Source organism: Carassius gibelio, chromosome A17 (assembly GCF_023724105.1).
Source record: "Carassius gibelio isolate Cgi1373 ecotype wild population from Czech Republic chromosome A17, carGib1.2-hapl.c, whole genome shotgun sequence".
Classification (NCBI taxonomy): Eukaryota; Metazoa; Chordata; class Actinopteri; order Cypriniformes; family Cyprinidae; genus Carassius; species Carassius gibelio.
This window is the reverse complement of record NC_068387.1, coordinates 20,578,245-20,600,061: the sequence shown is the minus strand read 5'-3', so window position 1 is coordinate 20,600,061 and position 21,817 is coordinate 20,578,245. Positions and strand designations below refer to the sequence as shown.

The window sequence follows — 21,817 nt, the reverse complement described above, 5'->3', positions numbered from 1 at the left end:
GACTTTGTGGATGTTGGTTAGCATTCAGCTCTTGCCTCGAGTCCTGCTCTGCCTATGCAAATCTTCTTAATCAATGCAGGATATTTACCATGGCTCTGCTCAAAGATAACTGACAGCCTGGGTGAGCTGTTCCAGTGTCCTGCTGGGTACAGAAAGCAGAAGGGAACTGGAGTGACAGAGCAGAAGAGGCTAGCATCTCAATTCAAATTTGGTTATTTGGGAAACCCGAAGAATGTTTATGAAAAAAAGAAAGGTATAATGTTTTTGGAGATGTGATTACACTGGGTCTAGTCAAAGCCTTCTAACATCAAAAACGCTTTGCATCAAAGGACAGACGGAGCATAAATGAATGTGGAAATCATTTGAAAAGCTGTCTATCAGTGCACTAACTGAAAACAGTTGGTCTAAATGCTCGCTGTCGCACACTGATGAAGACAACAAAGTTAACATCTCTATGGCTCATGTGCACGTAATATTTCATTTGGGGTGAATGAAAAAAGTGTCCTTGAAAAATGTGGCTTATTGACAGATGTGTTGGGTGAAGACTTGATAGGAAGAGCTAAGATCAAATTATGTGACTGTATAGCAAATTCAACTTTGTGGAAGTATAAATAATCACCACTGACAGTAAGGTCACTAAAATTGGCTTTTCTTCTCAAATAACAATTTTTCTTGCCATTTGTGTCTCAAAATACAGCTAGAATGTGACCACTTAAATTGAAACCAACAAGCTTGTTTTAAATTTAGTAATGAAAGCCATGAAAAATTGATTCAAACACCAATTTTGATCATATTTAGCAAAATGACACTTGCTTGCTTTAGGAGAAACATTTTAAGAGCTAAAAAGGGCCACAGGCCAAAATCACTGCTTTTTCACTTTTCTCCACCTTAAATTACTGTGCTGACAGTCTTGCATAAATTAGGGACTTAATACAAGACATTTCTTGTAAGTATAAACATTTCTTAGGAGTAAAAGCTTAATAGTCTCAGTGCATGATGAAAAGCTACAGAAATTTAGTGCTGCTGACCTGTAGACCCCCTAAATTACCTATTTCTATTGATTCATTTTATTCCATTTGGCTTGTCTCGCAGGGTGATTTAATTGAGGTCAGAGAGCAGCTTGTGAACAATTCAGGACATTTCATCAATAACAGTGAGAGAAGTGCAGTGTGAACACAAGAACAGACTTAAATACATTAACAACGAAAGACTATTATAAAATCATGTGCAGCCCAGCTAAACCTGCAATTCTGAACGTTGAATGTTTTTCTTTATCTTCACTCAGTGCTGAACTGTTAAAAACTCTTAATATGTCAAATATGGAGATAGAAAAAAAAAATCAGAGAGAGGAAAATAGTTATCATACATGACTGGTATCAAAATCTTAAATCCTGAAATTTGTTATTTAAAAAAAAGAAAGAAAGAAAGAAAGAAAAAAAAAAACGACAGAGTAACCCATATTTACAAAATCTGCAAAGTCAAAATGCACATAGCACAGGATCAGCATATCCTCTGCCAAAAGTCTTTGCATGTAAATCCTGTAGATATAGGAGCAAGCGTGTGATTTACGTTTCAAACAGAAGTCAGGTCATTCTTTCCACAGGAGCCCCTCAGTCCTAATCGATTATACAGCACCAAGGAAAGTGCTGATGCTGGAATAATCTTTGAGATTTAGGAAGTTCCTCCTATTGTGTTTGTATGCCCCTTTTTGATTTAAGACGTGGGTATAGTAAACATGCTTGATGGCGAGATTTAGCATAGATCGCTGAAGTCACAATCAGTGAAAAAAGTCATTCAGATGTCACAGTCAGTGGGGAAAATACTCATTATGATGTCATAATCACTGCGAACAGAATGATCAGTGGAAAACATGACTAATTATGTTGTCATGACCACTAGGAACAGAATGAATAATGATGTCATAATCAATGGGAAAGTAACTAATGATGTCATAATGAATGGAAACACAACTAATGCTAATATTATAATGAGTAAGAACACTGTTCTTGTGTTGTAATTCTGGTGGGAAAATTTAATTTAATTTATGCATTTAGCAGACGCTTTTATCCAAAGTGACTTACAGTGCATTCAGGCTATCAATTTTTACATATCATGCGTTCCCGGGGAATCGAACCCCCAACCTTGCGCTTGATGAGGCAGGGTTCTACCAATTGAGCTACAGGAACAATGACCCATTTCTGATGTCAGGATGACTGAGAACAGAGCTATTGAGCAAAGCAAACACTGAAGGAGGCATTTCTTCATACAAAAATAAAATAGGCTCAAAAGTTTGCAAAGAAAGTCTAATTGTTTTAACAACATTCGAATCATACTGATATAAATACAGTGCGATCACAGCTCTCATGTTCAGAGTGCACAGGTAGCACTTTGGCGCCTAATTGAATGGTTAAGACCGTCCTATTTAGTTTACCAAACAGATCTAATTAAATGAACCTTCCAATTAAATAATTAACAGCAGTAAGGCAGAGCAGAATGGTGAATCAGAAATAGATTGTGCTGCAGCGTGTATTCTATTCCAAATCACACTCTTGATTTGCTCGTGGGAGGTGAGGAGTTTTTCACCTGCGCAGGAAATACTGTAAACGTCTGTCATTGTAGCTTGACTAAAATATGTCTTGCATTATTAATGTTTGCAAACAAACAAGTTTAGAGATGGTTTAGAGGAACAAAGCATTTGATGTAGCAGAATGGGTTTAATTAAATTATCTGAAGAAGAGTTGTGTCATGTCAGGATGTAAGTTTATGTGGGCTCAATCAGTGGGAAATACTTGTGCAATTGACATTTTAAATCAAATTTGATCATAAATGACATCATTATGATAGATTAAAAAATACGTGGTTAATTTTTTAGCAAGGATGCATTAAATTGAAGGGACAATCAAGACATGTATTGCTATTTGAAATAAATTAGGTGCTCCCAAATCGTGTACTTACACACTATTCTACAACATTTTGTAGTACAGTATTACAATGGAAGTATACAAGACCTACTAAATTTTCTTTAACATACAAAATACAATTACAATTTTTATTTTTATTTTTTCTTATTTAGCCTAAAATTATTTCACTAGTTCACGCTTACATATAATTAGCTGAGGTATGGTATGCGTATTTGGCGTGCTGTCCGGGGAAGGCCTCCGAGCTCGGGAATTGCCCGAAGCTAGAGTACCCCCCCTTCCCCGTATATTGTAAAGTGAACTTGAAGTGAGGAGATGGGGTGGAGGAGGGATGCTGATAAACCGTCAATGGATAGAGGTAAGTCAGCGATATTTATACTGTGGGATTGATTACTTGATTGTGGTCCACCTGTGATGATTAGGCTAAGTATCTGACGCGCTCCTCCCGAATCTTCATAGATAATTACATTTCACTAGTTCACGCTTACATATAATTAGCTGAGGTATGGTATGCGTATTTGGCGTGCTGTCCGGGGAAGGCCTCCGAGCTCGGGAATTGCCCGAAGCTAGAGTACCCCCCAAAAAGGCAAATGTACAGGAGGACAGCCGCCAGTTTAAAGAATGCCCCCCAAAAAGCAGAGTACTGGCGGGGGCTGATTTGGTTTCTGAGAAGTTATCTCGTTGGCAGGCTGGAAGGGCCTACGTACTCCGGAGGGAGCGACTTGGGCGTTGAGAGAGTAGGCCCTACCAGCTGCAGCTAGTGAACTACGTGGTTGTTGGCGCCCGGTCGGTAGGGCTCGGGCCGATGCTCAACTGGAGTTTTTTGGCGTTGGATCGGTGAGCCCTGCCGGCCGATGAGGAGGAGCGGCGTGGTTGTGGTGCCCGACCGGGAGGACCCGAGTTGCCTCGACCGGAATAGGTCACGGTGTCGGCGTACGGGCCCTACTGGCTGATAGCCCCTGCTATTCAGTGGGTGAAGGGCCTAACGCTGACCGAGAGGGCCCATGAAGCCTCCGACAGGAGATTGAGACTCAGGATGACGGACGTCTGGGTCCTCTCGGTTAGGCAGATAAAAAGCTTTTGGGCCAGCCGACAAGGAGGACTCTGGCAACATCCGAAGGGAGATCCCGACTCACGGCATCGGCTGGATGAGATTCACTTGCGGCTGGCAAGCATAGGCCCGTCCGGGAGACTCTCGCCAGACGTCTGAAGGGAGCGCACGCGACAGACGGGTAAGCCTCGGCGGACGGGGAGGGTTGGAAAGGAAAACCCGACTGGGAGGACTCTCGCAGCATCCGATGGGGCCTCAAACTCAGAACATCGAACGGGTAAGCCTCGCCAGACGGGGTTAAAAGATGTGAGAGTAGCTGAGGGTAGCTTTTTTTTTTTTTTTTTTTTTTTTTTTTTGCAGGATTTGGCGAGAGGACGAGACTCGTGGCGTCGGATGGTTAAGCCTCGCCTACCGTCAAATGGAAAGGTAAGTTGTGTGGCCGAGAGACTGTTGCCGACGTTCGAAGGGAGCACACACATCGAACGGGTAAGCCTCGCCGACCGTAGGGTGGAAACGTAAAGCAAGTCTGACCAGGAGGCTCTCGCCAGCGTCCGAAGGGAGCACACACATCGAACGGGTAAGCCTCGCTGACCATAGAAAAGGAAAAGGTAAGGTTGTCTAACCGGGAGGCTCTCGCCGGCGTCCGAAGGGAGCACGCGCATCGAACGGGTAAGCCTCTCCGGATGGCGGACAGAAAAGGTAACGATAGGTGGCCAGGAGGCTCTTGCCAGCGTCCGGCGGGGACAAACTGGGTGAGCCTCGCAGGCCGTAGGTTGGAAAAGGTAAGTTTGCGTGGTCGTTAGGCTGTCGTCGGCGTTTAAGGGAGTTTGCTACTCCTGGCAAGAGACGGTTTAGCCTTGGTGACCATAGGAAGGAAGGAGAGTTTATTGTGTGTTAGGTACTTGCAGCATTTAAGCAGCTTGCTTGTAGGTTAGTAACCTGAAACACACAGTAGGGTCGTGGTTGGCTGGCCAGGAGGCTGTCGCCGGCGTCCGATGGGAGCACTCACATCGGACGGGTAAGCCTCGCTGGCCAAGGGTGGAAAAGGTCAGGTTGTCTAGCCAGGAGGCTCGGACCGACGTCCGATAGGAGCTTAGCTCCAGGAATCGAACGGGTAAACCTCTCTGGCTGAAGGACGGAAAAGGTTGTCCGGCCGGGAGGCTCTTACCTTCGTCCGACAGGAGCTTAGCTCCCGGATAGAACGGTTAAGCCTCGCTGGCCAAAGGACGGAAAAGGTAAGGTTGTCTAGCCGGGAAGCTCTCGCCTACGTTCAATGGGAGCCTTGACTCCATGCGTTGGGCGGGTAAACTTCTCCGTACGAAAGACAGAAATGGAAAAGCAGGTAGCCGGGGGCTTTCACCTACGTCCGAAGGGAGTGTGAGCTCCTGGCAACGAACGGGTAAGCCTTGCTGGCCGCAGAATGGAAAAGGTGAGGTTGTCTGGCCAGGAGGCTCTCGTCAGCATCCGATGGGAGCTCAAGCTCTTGGCATCGAAGAGAGAAGCCTTGCCGGCCATAGGATTGAAAAAGGTAAGGTTATCTGGTCGGGAGGCTATGGCCAGCATCCGGTGTCTTTTTATTTATCATTTATTTATTTATTTTCTATATTTATTTTTATTTTTATTTATTATATTTATTAAAATTGCGACACCAGATGGGTAGTCTCTCCAGCCATCGGAGGGAAAATTGAGATTGTTTTATCTGCGAAGAGCTCGTTAGTGTTCGGCGAAAGCGTAACTTGCGGTATTGGATGGGTACATCTTGCCATCGAAGGGAAAATTTGTTTGGGCTGCAATGTACTCATTGGTGTTCGATAGGTAAATGTCGTTTTTTTTTTTTTTTTTTTTTTTTTTTTTTTTTTTAAATCGGCCTATTTTAATCGGGTAAGCTTCGCTGGTGGTCGGATGGAAAGTCCAAGATTGATTAAGTGGGAAAGCATCTGGCAGGATTGTAATACTTGCGATGTCAAACGAGTAAGCTTTGCTGATAGTTGAATGGAGAAGGCAAAGGTTGGTTCAACCGGGAGCCCTCTTGCAGGGCCTGGCAGGGAGTTCGATACTAAAGATTTATTTGTCTACGAGGGTAGACGCTGTGAGGCTTACTTGAATAATTGTTTAGCAAATCCAATGAGCTGCTTCCGATAATGAGTCCGAAAAAATCTTGGTGCAGTCATAGTATCCGAAATTAAGAGTGCAAAAATAAATTGGATTTCCTGTGCCAGTGTACCCCAAATAGGTGCCATGTATCGGCAATGTGGTCATTGTCAGCACGTGAGATCGATGGTACATATCGACGATGTAATCGTGCATGGGTGGAGTAAGAGAAAGATTCTTTATACTTTCTGAGCTTACTATTTACCATTTTGACCATGCAGGTGCACGAAAAGAGCCTATGGAATCACCAATAATCAAAAAATATATACTTTCGGACGTACTGATACACTGGTATTAAGTATAAGTACTATATTTAAATACTGCTAGGTCATGTAGTCGGCACTACGGTCATCTCGCTTGTCCAGTGAATTTTTTTTTTTTTTTTTTTTTTTTTTTTTTTTTTTTTTTTTAACCTACGGGCTCACATCATCCTTTGAGAGCACGGGCGAGCGGGAAATGCAGTGCTGAGATGGGATAACGGAGCAGTTTGATAGCCGATTTAAGGTAGGCCGCCTAATGATTATTATAAAAACGTTGGTTGGAAAATGGGCCTAATATCGTCTTGGCTATTGTCGATACATGATGCTATCACCGCAAGCTCGGATGCATTGCATGCCTTTAGGCAGAGGTGATGTGTGGTATTTATTTATTTATTTATTTTTTTTTTTATATATATTTAGGTGTAGGGAAGGCTCCTGCGGGAGCAGACGCTGCTACAGCAGTGGGGCTGCTACGGCAGTGTGGAGGTATAGGAAAGGCTCCTGCGGGAGCAGACACTGCGTGGCAGTGAGGAGGTGTAGGAAAGGCTCCTGCGGGAGCAGACACTGCGCGGCAGTGAGGAGGTATAGGAAAGGCTCCTGCGGGAGCAGATACTGCGCGGCAGTGAGGAGGTGTTGGAAGGCTCCTGCGGGGGCAGACACTGCGCGGCAGTGAGGAGGTATAGGAAAGGCTCCTGCGGGGGCAGACACTGCTGCGGCAGTGGGGAGAACGGGAAAGGCTCCTGCGGGAGCAGATACTGTTGCGGCAGTGGGGAGATATGGGAAAGGCTCCTGCGGGAGCAGACACTGCAGCGGCAGTGGGGAGATACAGGAAAGGCTCCTGCGGGAGCAGACACTGCAGCGGCGGTGGGGAGATACAGGAAAGGCTCCTGCGGGAGCAGACACTGCAGCGGCAGTGGGGAGATACAGGAAAGGCTCCTGCGGGAGCAGACACTGCAGCGGCGGTGGGGAGATACAGGAAAGGCTCCTGCGGGAGCAGACACTGCAGTGGCGGTGGGGAGGTACAGGAAAGGCTCCTGCGGGAGCAGACACTGCAGCGGCGGTGGGGAGATACAGGAAAGGCTCCTGCGGGAGCAGACACTGCAGCGGCGGTGGGGAGATGCAGGAAAGGCTCCTGCGGGAGCAGACACTGCAGTGGCGGTGGGGAGGTCCAGGAAAGGCTTCTGCGGGAGCAGACACTGCTGCGGCAGTGAGGAGGTACATAAAAGGCTACTTGCTTCGGCTGCTGTAGATGTTGGCTGTGGGAAGAGTAAAAAGTGTTAGTAATATTTGATGGGGCAAGCTAAAAATGGATGGGTAGCCTACTGTGTTACCAGCTTAGCAATTTGTTGCCTGATTTGACAATTCCTCAGGCCTTGTCCACCTTATTATGTTCCTGTTGGAAAAGCATCTTTCCTCTCATTTGGCCTCCGGGCTCTTTAGACGGACTCCCGAGCGGATACGTTTGGAACGCTGTTTTCACGTTGTATTATGGACTGTGGAAACAGAGGCTTTTGGAAACGATTGAGCATGTTTAGTCTTTTTAAGGCGTTGTACCGAAAGACATGATTATAGCAGTAACGTTAACCCCTTACCAGACACCCCCCATTTTTGGCATGGAGGCAGAAATTATATACCCAAAATAAGGAGGTTTCTGTTCATGATTCTTTCTGACTAGATCCATGATCAACATTTGTCCATGAGCTAACACTTTGACGTTTACCGTTCAGGAATAGGAATAGTTTTCCTGACATGATGGAAAATTAATCACTGGAATTATGTTTTATCGAAATATTGGTCAAATATAAAAGCCAAAGTCTTTGGACTTCAATTGATGCGCGGTTTATCCAGATCAAGTAAGAGAGTGATGTTTAACGTGCTGTAAAAATGAAACGTAGACTGGGGGCGTTGGCGATGCTTGCAGCAAATGGGTTAACAGCAGTTATGTGCTATTCGCTTCCAAGTGGTTTCTAAAGAGATTTACTTTCCGTTTTTTTCGTATTACGGTCCTTAAAAGGCGATGGTAATTTTACTCACACTTGCTATCCTGCATCTAAACACGAGGGCAGATGCGTTTTAGATTAATTTTGAGTGATCACGCCAGTGAATGGTAAAATAGGTCCCTAAATGATTTGGTCCTACCAGGAGACTTGCATGGAAATTAAAATTTTAAAATTAAATTAAGCATTTAGCAGGCGCTTTTATACAGAGACTTAAGGTTTTTTTTTTTTTTTTTTTTTTTTTTTTTTTTTTTTTTTTTTTTTTGAACTTATGTCTGTATCATTTCGGCGAGGTTTAAACGTGCGCGGTAAGGCGAATGTAACAATAATAGTAAATAATAATAAGAATGCATTTTATTTGTAGAAACGAACACCAAAAGCAATACAACAATTCATTAAAGACAGACAGTCTTGAATAAATGTGACTTGTGACCCAACATAGGTGCATATCTGACGTGCAGAAGAAGTACATTCCATAGCTTAGGGGCTTCATATGAAAAGGCTCTTTGCCCCATGGTCTTTAGCTCACATTATGGCTGGTGAAGTGAAAGAGTTAGTAGAGCGAAGAGAGCGTGATGGAATATAAGGACTGATGAGTTCACAAAGATGCTCAGGTGCAGTCCCATGAAGTGCCTAGTATGTTAAGATAGAAATTTTAAAATCAATTCTCACGTTTACGGGAAGCCCGTGTAATTGTGAAAGAACCGGTAATGTGTTCGCGAGGAGGAGTACAAGCGTGCGGCAGAATACTGAAGCTTGCTCAACGATTTAGCTGGAAGGCCTGAGAACGAGGCATTACAATAATCTAACCTAATGCCTTTGGCTTCGTGGTTAAAAGTGGCATCATCATCCGACGGAACGGTGGATCTGTAGTCCAAATCTATGCGGGATCCACACCCCGGATCAGCGGGTGGCGGTAATGCACCTTTACGTTGGTTTGCCGAAACCGCCATAAAACGCTACTAGAAGAAGACAGAACTACGTCAAGACGTAGTTTAACAAAACTTTAGCCGCAAAACTGCTTTTAGATGCAACACTTTGAATGCGAACTGCCGTAAAAATCCAATGAAGAAAAAGAAGAACCTGTTTTTTAGCGTCTTCGCCTGGAAATGTATTAGTCTGCGCCGCTAGAGGAAGCGGCCTCACACTGCCACTCGGCCGGAACGCCGTGGTGAAAGGCTGAGCCGTGGTTGGATTCTTTCTGCTGCAATCCAGCGCTCTACGAGAGCTCGGTCTCGGGCGGCACGATCGTGTATCGAGCAAGACGAGCTCGGAGTTGCACGGTCTATTGGCCACGATGTGTGGCTTGGCGAGGATAGCAGCTGTCGCGATGACGCTTAATGCTGCTCAACGGCCGTGTTTGGCTGGGTAGAAATGATCTCGGGTCCGGCAAAAGCAACGGGTCTTATAAATCCCCTGTTTAGCGCTCTTCGTTGGTACGAAAATTGGGTCTGTGATAAGGTGACTGACGAAGCGAACCAGCATGCTGATAAACCGTCAATGGATAGAGGTAAGTCAGCGATATTTATACTGTGGGATTGATTACTTGATTGTGGTCCACCTGTGATGATTAGGCTAAGTATCTGACGCGCTCCTCCCGAATCTTCATAGATAATTACATTTATTTTTCTATCTCTCAGTCACTGACATCTGATGGGCTCTAAATATAGGGTCACATGACAATACAATGTGCTTAATAGCAGTTTACTAGCTTAAGGGGATGCCACAGCTTACCCAAGAACACCTTTTTTTTTTTGCCCTTTATTATTACAAATATAACTTAAAATGAATGCTACAAAGCAATGATCTAGCCATGCCTGTACCTCAAGCCTTTTCAAGAGGTGATCAGCAATTATTTTGACAACAGTTCAACTTACAATTAAGATAAAATAAAATATCTAGATATTCGTTTTAACCCCTAATGATTCCATGTCACTTCAAAAAAGGAGGCAGACAAAAGCAGACATTAAAACAAAAGTTTGCTGACTCTGGTCCTCAGATAATCATCTCCTTTCATCCCTCCTGCTGGTTTCTCTGGCCTTGATGCTATCGTGTCTATCTCCACTTTGGCAGTACAAGGAGTGAACAGCTTGTATTACAAACTGAATCAATAAGAAGGGAGAAGATCAGTTTCAGAATGATTCAGAGAGATCCACCTCTCTGATGACAGCCATTTGACATCTTATCGCACATCGTGTTTTCTCCAAGAAAAAGGCGATAACAGGGACGTACTGTATCTACAGGATGAAAGGACATTGAAGCCTTAGCGAGAGACAAAAACAAGGGACCTTCTACATAAAAAAATAAAACATTTCAGCTTCCAGTTTAAAAGTTTGAAAGCACTTTGATATATAAACGATTGAATATATAATATACCGAAAACAACTGGTGTGAGATATACTTGGCAGTTATTTTTAAGTGAAAACTGCATTGAATTCACCTCCTCAAGGGGAAATACTGAATTAAACATGAAATTTTTTTATTTTCTTAATACAAAAAATAAATAAATAAATAAATAATAATAATACAGATTGGCAGGTGTGCCAAAATGTTAGTTTTAGGCCCGGTGTACAACTATATTTGACCTACACATCTTTGTAACTCACCTGGATATTGACTTTCTAAGCTCTCTTTGCTCACCACCTCTTTGCACTAGAATGGCCCGCAGCAAGGACTCACTCCAGAACACTTCATTTTGTTTTGTACTCATGACTTTTTTCGTGCTGCACGGCAAACTCTAATCGTCCCGAGCTTACACGGAAGCTTTCAAACAGCCGCCGTTCATCTTCCTGTTTACAGGTGAATGGTCTCTTGCTTTATCTTTAATCACTTTCTGGCAGAGGAGGGCAAGGTCGCATGGGACCTTTTGACAAACTATCTCCCTGAGCACTCCTCTTTGTGTCCTCGCTAAAATTAGAAAGCAATATGCAGTTTGTTTCAATTCTAGATTCAAATCTAAAGTGGCGTCTTTTATTATGCCGTGCCTGTTTAATTTGAAGAGGGGATGGAAATCTTCTGCGGAGACAGAGAGGTGTGTGTGGTAATGTCTGGGTAATAGAGGCAGAAGACAGAGAATTGGCACAGGAACACTGGGTTCAGATGGCATGTACAAGCCTGATTTCATTAAACAGATACCTTGACATCAAAATATGAGGAATCTGTCCTCATTACTTTTTTTTCTAAATATTTTACTTGTACTGCACCTTCCATGCATAAAATGTGTTTTAGAGAACAGAGGATAAAAAGATATAAAAAAGAGAAGAAAGTATAAAATACAAAGATGATTTTTTTTATATTTGAAAAATAGGTAATTCAACTTAAAATTATATTTAAACCCTATTAATTTAAATTATCCATAATAATAATAATTATAAATGATATTATATTTAATATACGTTTTGACTCTATTATTAAACAAGTTTTGGACTTTATCTGTTGTCTCCTTCGCCATGATTCGCAACACGACCGATGTCAATGATCAAATAAATAAATGTAATCGCTATTACCTCGAACCATGTATAAAAATAAATAATAATTATTATTTTAATTAACAAGTAATTATTATTTTTATAAAATTATTAGATATAAAAAAACAGATTTTCAAAATGAAATTGGGTATGGTTTATCTGTTTCATCAATTTCTTTTAAAAATATACAAATGTTTTAGAAAATTAAATGTAATAATGATAATAACTAAATATTAAATGCTATTACTTTAAATTATGTATAATAATACAATTATTATTTTCAAAAACATCATTTATTAGAAATTATTTGCAATACAAAGTAGTGTACTGTATATTTTTTCTTAATGTTCTTTTTTATTTTTTTGGATTAAAACTCTGACGAAATCACATCTGTGATTGATGTAATAAAGAGAAGAATCTTTATTGAGATGCAGCCTTAAAGCTACTGCTGTTGTTATTAGGGCTGGGTATTGATTCAGATGTGCCAATTCGATTTCAATTCGAAAGCTCTCGATTCAATTGGATTAGATTTAAAATGTTTTTATCACATTTGGTGAATATAGTTTTAATACAAATGCCATTGATATTTAAAAAAGAATTACAGTAAACATCAATTTGCAAATGGTGAATTTGTAAATAGAACTGAGAAATAGAGCCACATTCCTGTATTTTAAACCTATTATTTTTTCTTTCCGCAGATTTATAATATTACTATATAATTTCACCTGAGTATTGTAAATCACGCATATTGCTTTGTTCTTGGTTCTTGTCAACAGTATTTCCGCCATGATAAGCGCTGAATGGGTGACAGGCTTTCTGTTGTAACATTGCGCGGTTTAAATAAGAGGGTGACCTCTAGTGGAGAAAACTAATGATAAGATTCACATTAATCAGATCTTGTTTTAAATGTTTGCCAAAATAAATTAGGGAAAGGACAGATTTACGGCTTTTGAGAATCGCTATTGAATCGACGTCATTTTAAAAAACGATTAATCAAAAAATCTATATTTTTTTTTGCCCAGCCTTAATTGTTATGCAAACTTGTCCATTCCCAATAGCGTCCCTTGTTTGTTACTTTTATTTATCATGCCTCAAGAGGAAATAAATTGTAGTAAAGTGAAACTTGATTCACATTTCAATACACTACCGTGGCCAGGAGATTGGATTCACATTATCTATCCAAGGAGCTTGGACTCGCATCATCTATCCAAGGAGCGCCTTAATACGGCTCCAATAGCTTTGGCCCTTTTAACTACGGCTGCCGTGCATTTCAATAAATCAAGTCCGCCGTCTCTTAGGGATAGCGGCGTCTGCCCACGCGTAATATCCTGGTCCCACGTGGCTCATCAGCACCTTCTGAAATGTATCAGTGCTCTGCAACACAGCCGTCTGTCGGCCGCCTCCAACCTCCATATAATTGGATTCTAAACACAACTCTGGAGAAATATTAGTATTTATTGTGTTAGTGCAGCAACTCCTATTGCTGACAGTATTTTTTCTTTCTCAGTGGATTGTGCAGTTAACCCCTGAACTGTCTGCCAGCTCTCATGTAAAAGAAAGTGTACAGCTTTTAGTTTATACTGGGCGTACCTTAGCACTTAGTTTTTGTGCTTTTTAAATGCAGATTGTTGTGCATACACAGTTAAGGTCAGCTTATGTACTTTTGTTGAAACCTATTCCGTTTAGATTGAAACTAAAATCTGGTTACGTGATAATTAGAAGATGCAGTCCAAAACTGCTAAGCCTCTGTTAACTCTACACTTCGTTCATGAGGAAGCAATTAATATGCTGAAATATCCATTAGCTGTTCACATTGTGGACAATTATGAGGGTCTCAGTGCGGCGGCTTAATTAAATCCACAAAAATCATGTTGTTTCCGTGAAGTTCATCACAACGTTGCAGTAATTTGTTTGTTTCTCGACAAGTCCTCCCAGCAACAACACAGCAAGCGATACTAGCTGCTGTGCACAGCAGATGCATGGTGACAGATAACAATCCCCGGAACTGGCCACATACGTGTCTTATATAGATTCAGTGTTTTACAACTTAAGAACAGGAGCATCAATACTTATCAAGACCAGCCATCTGCATCCACTGGACTGAATAAGAATTTGTGCATTCAGTAGTGATTCATCTCTAAATCACATTAAGCAGTTCTTTTAAAATGCATCATAGGGATAGTTTACATAAAATATAGCCATAAAATATCACACAAATGTCATAAAAGTAGTTTGTATTAAACCAATTTTTAGCTTTTTCTTCACAGAAGGCATTCAAATTTGCTTGCAAGACTTAGAATATAAGTATAGCACCATAAAAGTAGCAATTATGATACTTTTATGGAGCTATTTTGTCATTTGTGATCTTAACAGCCCCAGTCTTAATTCATTTTCATTATATTGAAAAGAGTATTCAGGATATTTTTATAAGAAATCATTCTTGTGTGTTATTGGAGAGAACTACTTCTTTAAAATATCCAAATTGACAGTCCAAAATTGCTTCAAATGCACCTGATGTGTCTAATTCAGGCGCTCTTAGTTTTATCTTTAACCTTTACAACATCTTCAGAATAGGAATATCATCAAGTCCCGTCTTACTCCATTATGATCTTATACACATTATAAGCTGAAACATTAATAAAATCAACACTGCCGTAATATGCATTATCCATCCTAATGCCCAGCGCATTAAATCATTCTGTTAGGGATTCTGTCTAAAGCAAATAGAGCTCTTATGACAACATGGCTGAAAGTGGGCTAATTCGAGGAGAAAATCCTTTGCTGTGTCTCACTAAGGGTTTGATCCCCTCTGGCACACACTTCTTTAATGTACTACATTTCAGCAGTACAGCAAAGGAAAAGGATTTGATGATTTTGGGATGGAACGACCATTAATGCCCAAAATCCCTCCCAAAGGATGTATGGGACCAAATGTAGTCCCTTAGCTTTCTGCAGACATGAAATGAAATTGCTGCCCTGAAATACACATCATCATCCCACCCCTCTGATATGAAAATATGTGCAGCTCAATTAACCTACCTTACATGAATGATTCAGATGCCCAGTGGAAAACACACCCTTCATGTGTGAGGTTTACCATCAATCCAGCCTGGCTAATAATCTTGGATACATTAATGAAATAAAAATAGACCTCAAAGTAAAGAAAAAGTCTATTTGACAAATTTCTTCCACATTAAACCTAACTAATCCTAGCTGGGGATTCTTTTGAACACGATCAGATATTAAACTCCTTAATTTTATTTCATTTTTATTTAAAAAGCAACATGTTTTGTGCTTCTAATCTTCTAAAGCTAGCTCTCTCAACATGCTGAGTAGTTTGTCTGTCAGCATAAGCCAAGAAAACATTCTTAGCTATATCTTTTCTGTTTCTGCACCTTTCCTAAACATGATTAAAACAAGAAAAATCCTTCCTTGTGATCTGTCTCTCAAGACTTCTCTTCCAGACAGATTTCTTTGAAGAACAGCAGAGCTTACTTAAGCAAACCTCGAAAGAGTTCTACGCTGAGATCCGCACAAGCCTGGCTTCTCTACGTCTCTACATCCCTGGTCTTAATTAAGCCGAATAAAACGCGTAGACCTTGTTCCAGTTCGACGCAAATACAAATTGCTTAAAAATAGATCTTGCATCCCAACACATGTAGGGGATTGCAGTTTACAATTATATTCCTTCCCCAACTGTAACAGACCACTTGTTTACCAATCCTGTTTGCATAAATGAAGATGAGAAAGCAAAACATGAACCATCAGCCTGCTGACCTATTAGAATGATCGGAATTAATGAGAATCCTTCTGCCAATTTCAATTTCAAGTACCTACAATCCTCCATTCATCGTCAAGGTTGCGAGCGAGGGCTGTATTTGCTCTTAATTCTCATTTCAAACTCATCACTTGACATCTTACCACCAATTTATGGTTAATATACAAACCATTTCAGTGATTGCTTATTGGCCGTATGATGCTTTTACCCATTTTGTTATTGACGTGACAGAAAAATTCAAATTCAAATTCAAATTCAAATGCTAAAAGCTATTCACTCCAGCATTAGTCTTAACAGAGGAATAGTGACTAAAATGAAAGCCTGAATCTAAAGATGGGCCAATGAGCGTAGGACGAGGATTTAAAAATGAATACATAAATAAACACGTTAGAAACAACTGTGGGCGTATCATTATCTATTTCCAAAAGCTTAATTCCAGTCATGTTAAGTGACGCCAACAAAATGATTCACTCTAATACCATCACGTGTCTTTCACCCTTTCGCATGCAATGTGTGACTGCTTCACGAGATCAGATAACAATCTTTGGCTGTGTTTTCTCGAACATCTATTAGCCTCATGAGCCAAACAAGAGCCACAGCAGTGCTGTTTTCAAGAGTGCGTCACAGAGAAGAGTTTTATTCTCAAGCGTAGCTCTGCTCCAGGCTCCATCTTTTTACCGCAGCGTTTGCATGTGTTTTGCCTGTTTGTGCTGATTGTAATGCGGTCTGATGCTTCACTGAGCATCTACGGTTTCCAGCTAAAGTCAGACACGGTCAACTTCAGCCTTAAAGTTAATGGAAATATCTGTCTCCATAGTTCGCTGTGGACTAGGACACCACTTATAGCACTGTTAGATATACCGACATCCTGCCAACATTGGCAAAAATGCTAGACTGAGTCCCATTTCAGGAATATCACATCCCGGATCCTGTCAGAAAATATCTTCTTTGTCTGGTACCCAAGACCCATCAACAGAGTTTTGTCTGGTACCCAATATCAGCGATTAATGCATTTTGTGTAGTACCTAAAACTGTATTAACTGTCTTCTATCAGCCCAAGATGCAGACAGAGGATGTTAAGAAAGAACAAATAACAAAGCACAGCACAAATTTTTGGTTGCTCTCTTGCAGCAACACACAAGTTGCTACGAAGAATCTTTAGATTCTTCAGCAACCTCAGTCATCTGTGGGAGATTCTTGAAGACCACAGGCCTGATCTTGGGATGAAAGAAGCTTGTGTTTTGGGTAAATGCTTTTTCCATACAAAGAAGCAAGTACAGAGATCCTTGATTCTTGTTACCTGAAGGTAGAAAAGACCCATTTGACATCTTTCACTGATCTGCTGACAGTAAAAGCACAATGTGCATGACAAATAACACTGACAGCAATGATGATGCATATATCAATCACATTTTCTTTCAATTATGAAGCAATAAACAACAGATTTTCCACAAAAGTAATGCTTTTCAGTTAAAAAACATGCCGACTAGGAAGAGCACATTTGTAGAGCCAATTCTCTTAGCATTAGTCAGTTGCAAAGTTTCTTTACGCGATCAACTGTGGGGGCTTCACGATTACAAATGTCTCTTGCCAAAATGTGTCTCAGACACAGAGGAGACTGATGGCTTTAATATCACTTCCACCAGCTCAATTTGTACCAGGATGCCTATGAAATGGCCAGTCTAATCACATTTCGCCAAACCACAGTGTTTTATTGGCTCCCGGTCAAACTTTATGTGGGTGGCACTTTGTTCGGTTGTCAAGAGTGTGCGAATGCGGCTTAGTTCACCCGCTCTTATGTCTTTATCTAAAGGACATGGAGAATCATAAACAATTCTCTTTGGTCATGAAAAACATAGATGTGTCAGAGAGGCTCTCAACCTTAATAAAATGAAGTCGTGGACAACGCTTGTGCTCGCTTCAACTGGAGCAAGTTATTTGCATACTGTTGGAAAATCATTCAGACGCACCTGGTTGAGTGACTTCTCCTAAATGAAACAAAAGCCTCTGTTTTGCATATTTATAATTTGACATCCCACTCATACACAATGTACTGTTGTAGCAATGTGTTTACCCTGTCCTCGTATGTGACACATGTGACCTGGGCGCGTCCAATCATTGTTTCTCATTTCAATACTACAGTTAAATTTGCATCTGCAAACTAACAGCTAAAGAAATAGGTCTACGCTTGACAAATAAGTGCACTGGAAATCATTGGACCAAACTGAGAGCGTAATAAATTAAGGAGAACACTGTCAGCCGCAACTAAGACGTTCTGCAGAACAGAAGGTGTAGCAGTGCAGAATAACCTCCCAAAAATCTATTCCAGAGATTTATTTTCCATGTTGTGTTGCAACGAATTTGTGTCCTCATTTATTTGAATTGTAAATCTGGGCCAGACGTTATTTGTGGTGTAGTTCCCAAATCAGAAATGATGAGGAGATGTAGGCACACATGTGAAAGCTCATGCCAGTCGCATAAACACAGCATATGTTAAAATCGTGTCTGAACAGCTAGAAGGGAAATGTCAGTCTTAGACCAATTTAACTTTGAACTTAATGACTTAAGTTATTTTCAGGCATAAGGCCCAATCACTCCAAGGACGATATGAATAAAACTATAACAATAATAATTAAAAAAAAAATAATTAAAAAAGTATGAGAACAGGAATATAAAAATATAAAATCAACAACTGATTTTCTATCATCCTTTCACACAAAAGCAATAGCTGTAACAATAAAAATAAAAATTTGAAAATAAAACAAAGTCTGAGAATAGAAGTATAAAAATATAGTTATGCAGCAACTATTTTCTATCGTCCTTTCAGACAAAGGAAGATAACCATAGCAAATTATATTAAAGATAGTTTAAAAAGTTGTTCTTATTTTAGGAGAATAGGGTTTACACCACAACTATAAATCAATATATAACAATATGATAACAGAGGAACTCTATTGTTGGAATCAGTTCCGGAACGATATTTTCCAACTGATAAATGATAAAAACTTTGAGAGCCAATCAGAATCCACTCAACTTTAAAGAGCTTGAGTATTTAAAGCAGTAGGTCACATAACTGCAGTTTGGGTTAAAATAAACAGATTATTATTATCTGTTGTGTAACAAAATATTTTATGAGACCGAAAACAAAAAGAGGGCTGGATGAGATGAGTATGTACTTTACCTACAGTCCATTGTAGGAAACAACACTTGCAAATGTCTTTCGTCATTTGTCAATGAAGAAGCAACAACGACTTTATTGACTATGAAACTTGTGAAAGACTGTGCAACAGATAAAGAAGATATATATCAATTTATATTATGTTAGAAATGCTGGAATGAACCCTAACTTATAATACTAGTCTCAGTCCCCATTAATTTTTCATTTGAATTTGTGTTTGTGTGTCTGGGGTCATACCTGTATTGTGGGTGGAGTGCGGTGTTTTCTCGTGGTGGTGGTAGACATGGTGGTGGTGGTCTCAATAAAGGTGGTGGACATCTCTGGAGGGAGCGCCGTGGTTCTGGCTGAACCTGCGGAGGGAACCTCCCCCACCAGACGGACGCTGCCATTGATTTTGATGTTAGGGTTGCCCTGAGCAGCCATGTTGAGCACTTTGAGGCCGTTGTAGTAGAGTCCAGATAGTTGGCCCTGAAATGGCCTCTTGTGGTCTGAACCACCAATTGTAATAGTGGCCTGGGTGTTGAATATCGTTAACTGCCGCCCTGAGGATGCAAGAAAGATCCAGAACATTTCTTGGTTATAGGTTGGTAAGAGGACAAAATATCTCATTCAGCATCAAGATTCATGGCTCTTTTAGACACTTAACCTACCCAACCAAAGTACAATGACTTAGATGGCTGTGCTGGATTACTACGGCTTAATTTTCTTCCGAAATGCTCAGGATTATACTACCATGAGACACGTCGTAAACATTTGGAGGGCCAGACTATAAACCAGATCCATTATGTTTACCTGAACAAGTCTAGCTACAAGCTCATGATGGCTGGAGTATGTTTTACTATAATTGTCTATACAATATAATGAGAGATCACCCATTCTATTAAAAAACAAAATGTCTTGACAGGCATATGAATGCTTTCTGAAATAATCGAAAGATTAACATGATAGAGCCATTCTTACCGTAAAATTCAGAAAAAGGTGTCTTGGTTATAGACACATGTTGTAATGTACAAAACACTGATTCGTGGGACATAACTAAATAAATAAATAAATATGTGCAAAATAATTATTTTGGCTATATTTTGATATAGTAAAATGTATTTAACATTGTATTTAAAAAAATACAGTAAAAAAAAGGTTGTGAGAAGGTAGTGTGAACATTCTAGAAATCATCTCAGATTAATATTAAAGCAGAATTGTTGCTATTTTCAAAACTAACGACAGGTGAAACATTTTCAAACACGTTTTGTCATATGTCTCAAGAATCAGTGAAAATAATAGAGGGATTATCCTGTGGTTATGAATTATAGCTCTGCAGCATGACACAGATCATAACAATTCAGAAAAAAATTCAAGTAAATAAATAAACAATTTCTGGTTTAAATGAGTCCAGAAATAATCACTTCATAATTATAATAAAAAAGTCTTAATTTCTTGAGTAATTCCAGTGATTATAATGAGGAGGGCTCCTGATGATATGCAATTAATGTCTGAAACAATAATCATGCTGTCGTTTTCTTCTTGGATGATCTTTCCTGTGCAGCCACAAGCTGCTCTTGTGTTTTACTAAACTTTGTCTGTCCACGTTCCTTTATATCGGCCAGAAAGTCCAGAGAAATTTATGTTTGGATTAATTTGTTTTAATGTTTACATTTAAAACATTCATAAAAGGTTCACTTAGCTAATATTGAATCATTAAACAATCTATATATTATTTAGTCTGATTTTAAGATAAGCACAAAGATCAATGAGCACTGAAAAGGGCAAAAGAAAAACAAATGTGATGAGTGCAACACAATATAAAAATAGTTATTTAACTAATTTAAAACGTTGCTAAAGAAAAATTGTAAAGTCTATATATATTGAAATAAATAAATAAATAAAAAATAATTAAAAAGGAGGAAGTTACCTTTCTCCTGAAGCCATTCCTCTACGGGCCGGGAATATTTGAAAGGAATTTTCTTATTGGCCATTTGAATTCTCTCATTATCGCTGTTACCTTGGAAGTTTAAAAGACATCTTTAAGAATCAATGATCACTGTTTAAAACTCCCAATTACAGTTTCTGTCAATATTTAATATTTAAAGTTATTTAAACACTTTAAGGAGAGTTTAGTCATGTAAATTTATGTTGTTTTTTTTTAAAGCTGTAAGCAGTTCATTTTCTCTTTTTTTTCCTCCAGTAATGAAACACTATTTAAACTGCACGTCTACTCCATCTTCTCTCGTAATTAAATCAATCATCACCAGAGTTGATAAAAACATATTTAGAATAAATTTGGTTCATCTGTAAGAGATGCGTAATGCATGCCAGCAGATTAGCTGCCTGCGGTCAATCCATCTATCCATCAAAAGATGACAGCACACACTCTTTCATGTTTCACGTTCTTATAATTATATACACATTTATCTGCTGATTGCTAATGATGCCGGTCAATGTTTATAATTTTTCACACAGAAAACCACATCAATAGTCATAATCATGCAGCAACATTGATAAACAAGAACTAGACAGCAGCTGCTTCTGTTTTCCAAAGCCACAGAAATTATACAATTGTGAAATCGTGTTTGATAAATGAGCTGGTACCAATGGGACGCAAAACCGAGTCGTGGGACTCCACTCATGAGATGTGTCTGGGGATGTTTGTTTTAATGGCAAGCCCAAAGAGCTGTGCTGATATTCCATGTGACTGGGGGCTCGTGGAGACACAGCAGGAAGCTGATCAGAGGGGCTTCTGGATGTCATTTGAGGACAGGGGGCCGCAACGACATGCTGATTCAACAATGACTTCGAGTGCTAAGGGTGGCACGACACTGCAGGATGTTATGTGAGCCAAATTTCAGGACTCCGAGGAGGGGTGCACTAGGGGGCTAGCCTGAAGGGAGATTCCCTCATTGGCAGAGCTGGCTTCAGACAGCAGGAAGTGCAACCAATACCCTCAAAACCTGGGAATTCAATTCACACACATATGAGGCCCAACCGCTCGGAGGTAGCCTTTGAGAGGAACGCCAACTAAC

General features: G+C 40.2%; 2 protein-coding genes across 23 annotated transcripts in view; both read right to left on the bottom strand.

Annotated features, from left to right (window-relative positions):
* LOC128031708 (neurexin-3a) overlaps positions 1 to 21,817 on the bottom strand; it is a 262,219-nt gene that overhangs the window by 15,478 nt on the left and 224,924 nt on the right. For all 22 annotated transcript variants that reach the window (XR_008188142.1, XR_008188143.1, XR_008188144.1 and 19 more), the window contains 2 exons: positions 20,710 to 20,799; positions 19,038 to 19,342 (listed from right to left, as the gene is read on the bottom strand). Coding sequence is in view for 19 of the 22 variants with exons in the window: in XM_052620051.1 (XP_052476011.1) it covers positions 19,038 to 19,342; positions 20,710 to 20,799 (395 nt within the window). In the remaining 3 variants the exon portion in view is untranslated. The remainder of the gene's footprint in view (positions 1 to 19,037; positions 19,343 to 20,709; positions 20,800 to 21,817) is intronic.
* Positions 5,831 to 11,637, bottom strand: LOC128031717 (uncharacterized). Its single transcript, XM_052620079.1, has 2 exons — positions 7,973 to 11,637; positions 5,831 to 7,888 (listed from the first exon to the last, which is right to left on the bottom strand). The coding sequence occupies exon 2, from the start codon at positions 7,599 to 7,601 to the stop codon at positions 6,834 to 6,836; it is 768 nt and encodes a 255-aa protein (XP_052476039.1). The 5' UTR covers positions 7,602 to 7,888; positions 7,973 to 11,637; the 3' UTR covers positions 5,831 to 6,833.

Coding starts and splice junctions, on each gene's coding strand:
- LOC128031717 (XM_052620079.1), bottom strand. CDS start 7,601: ATGTACCTCCTCACTGCCGCAGCAGTGTCTGCTCCCGCAGAAGCCTTT.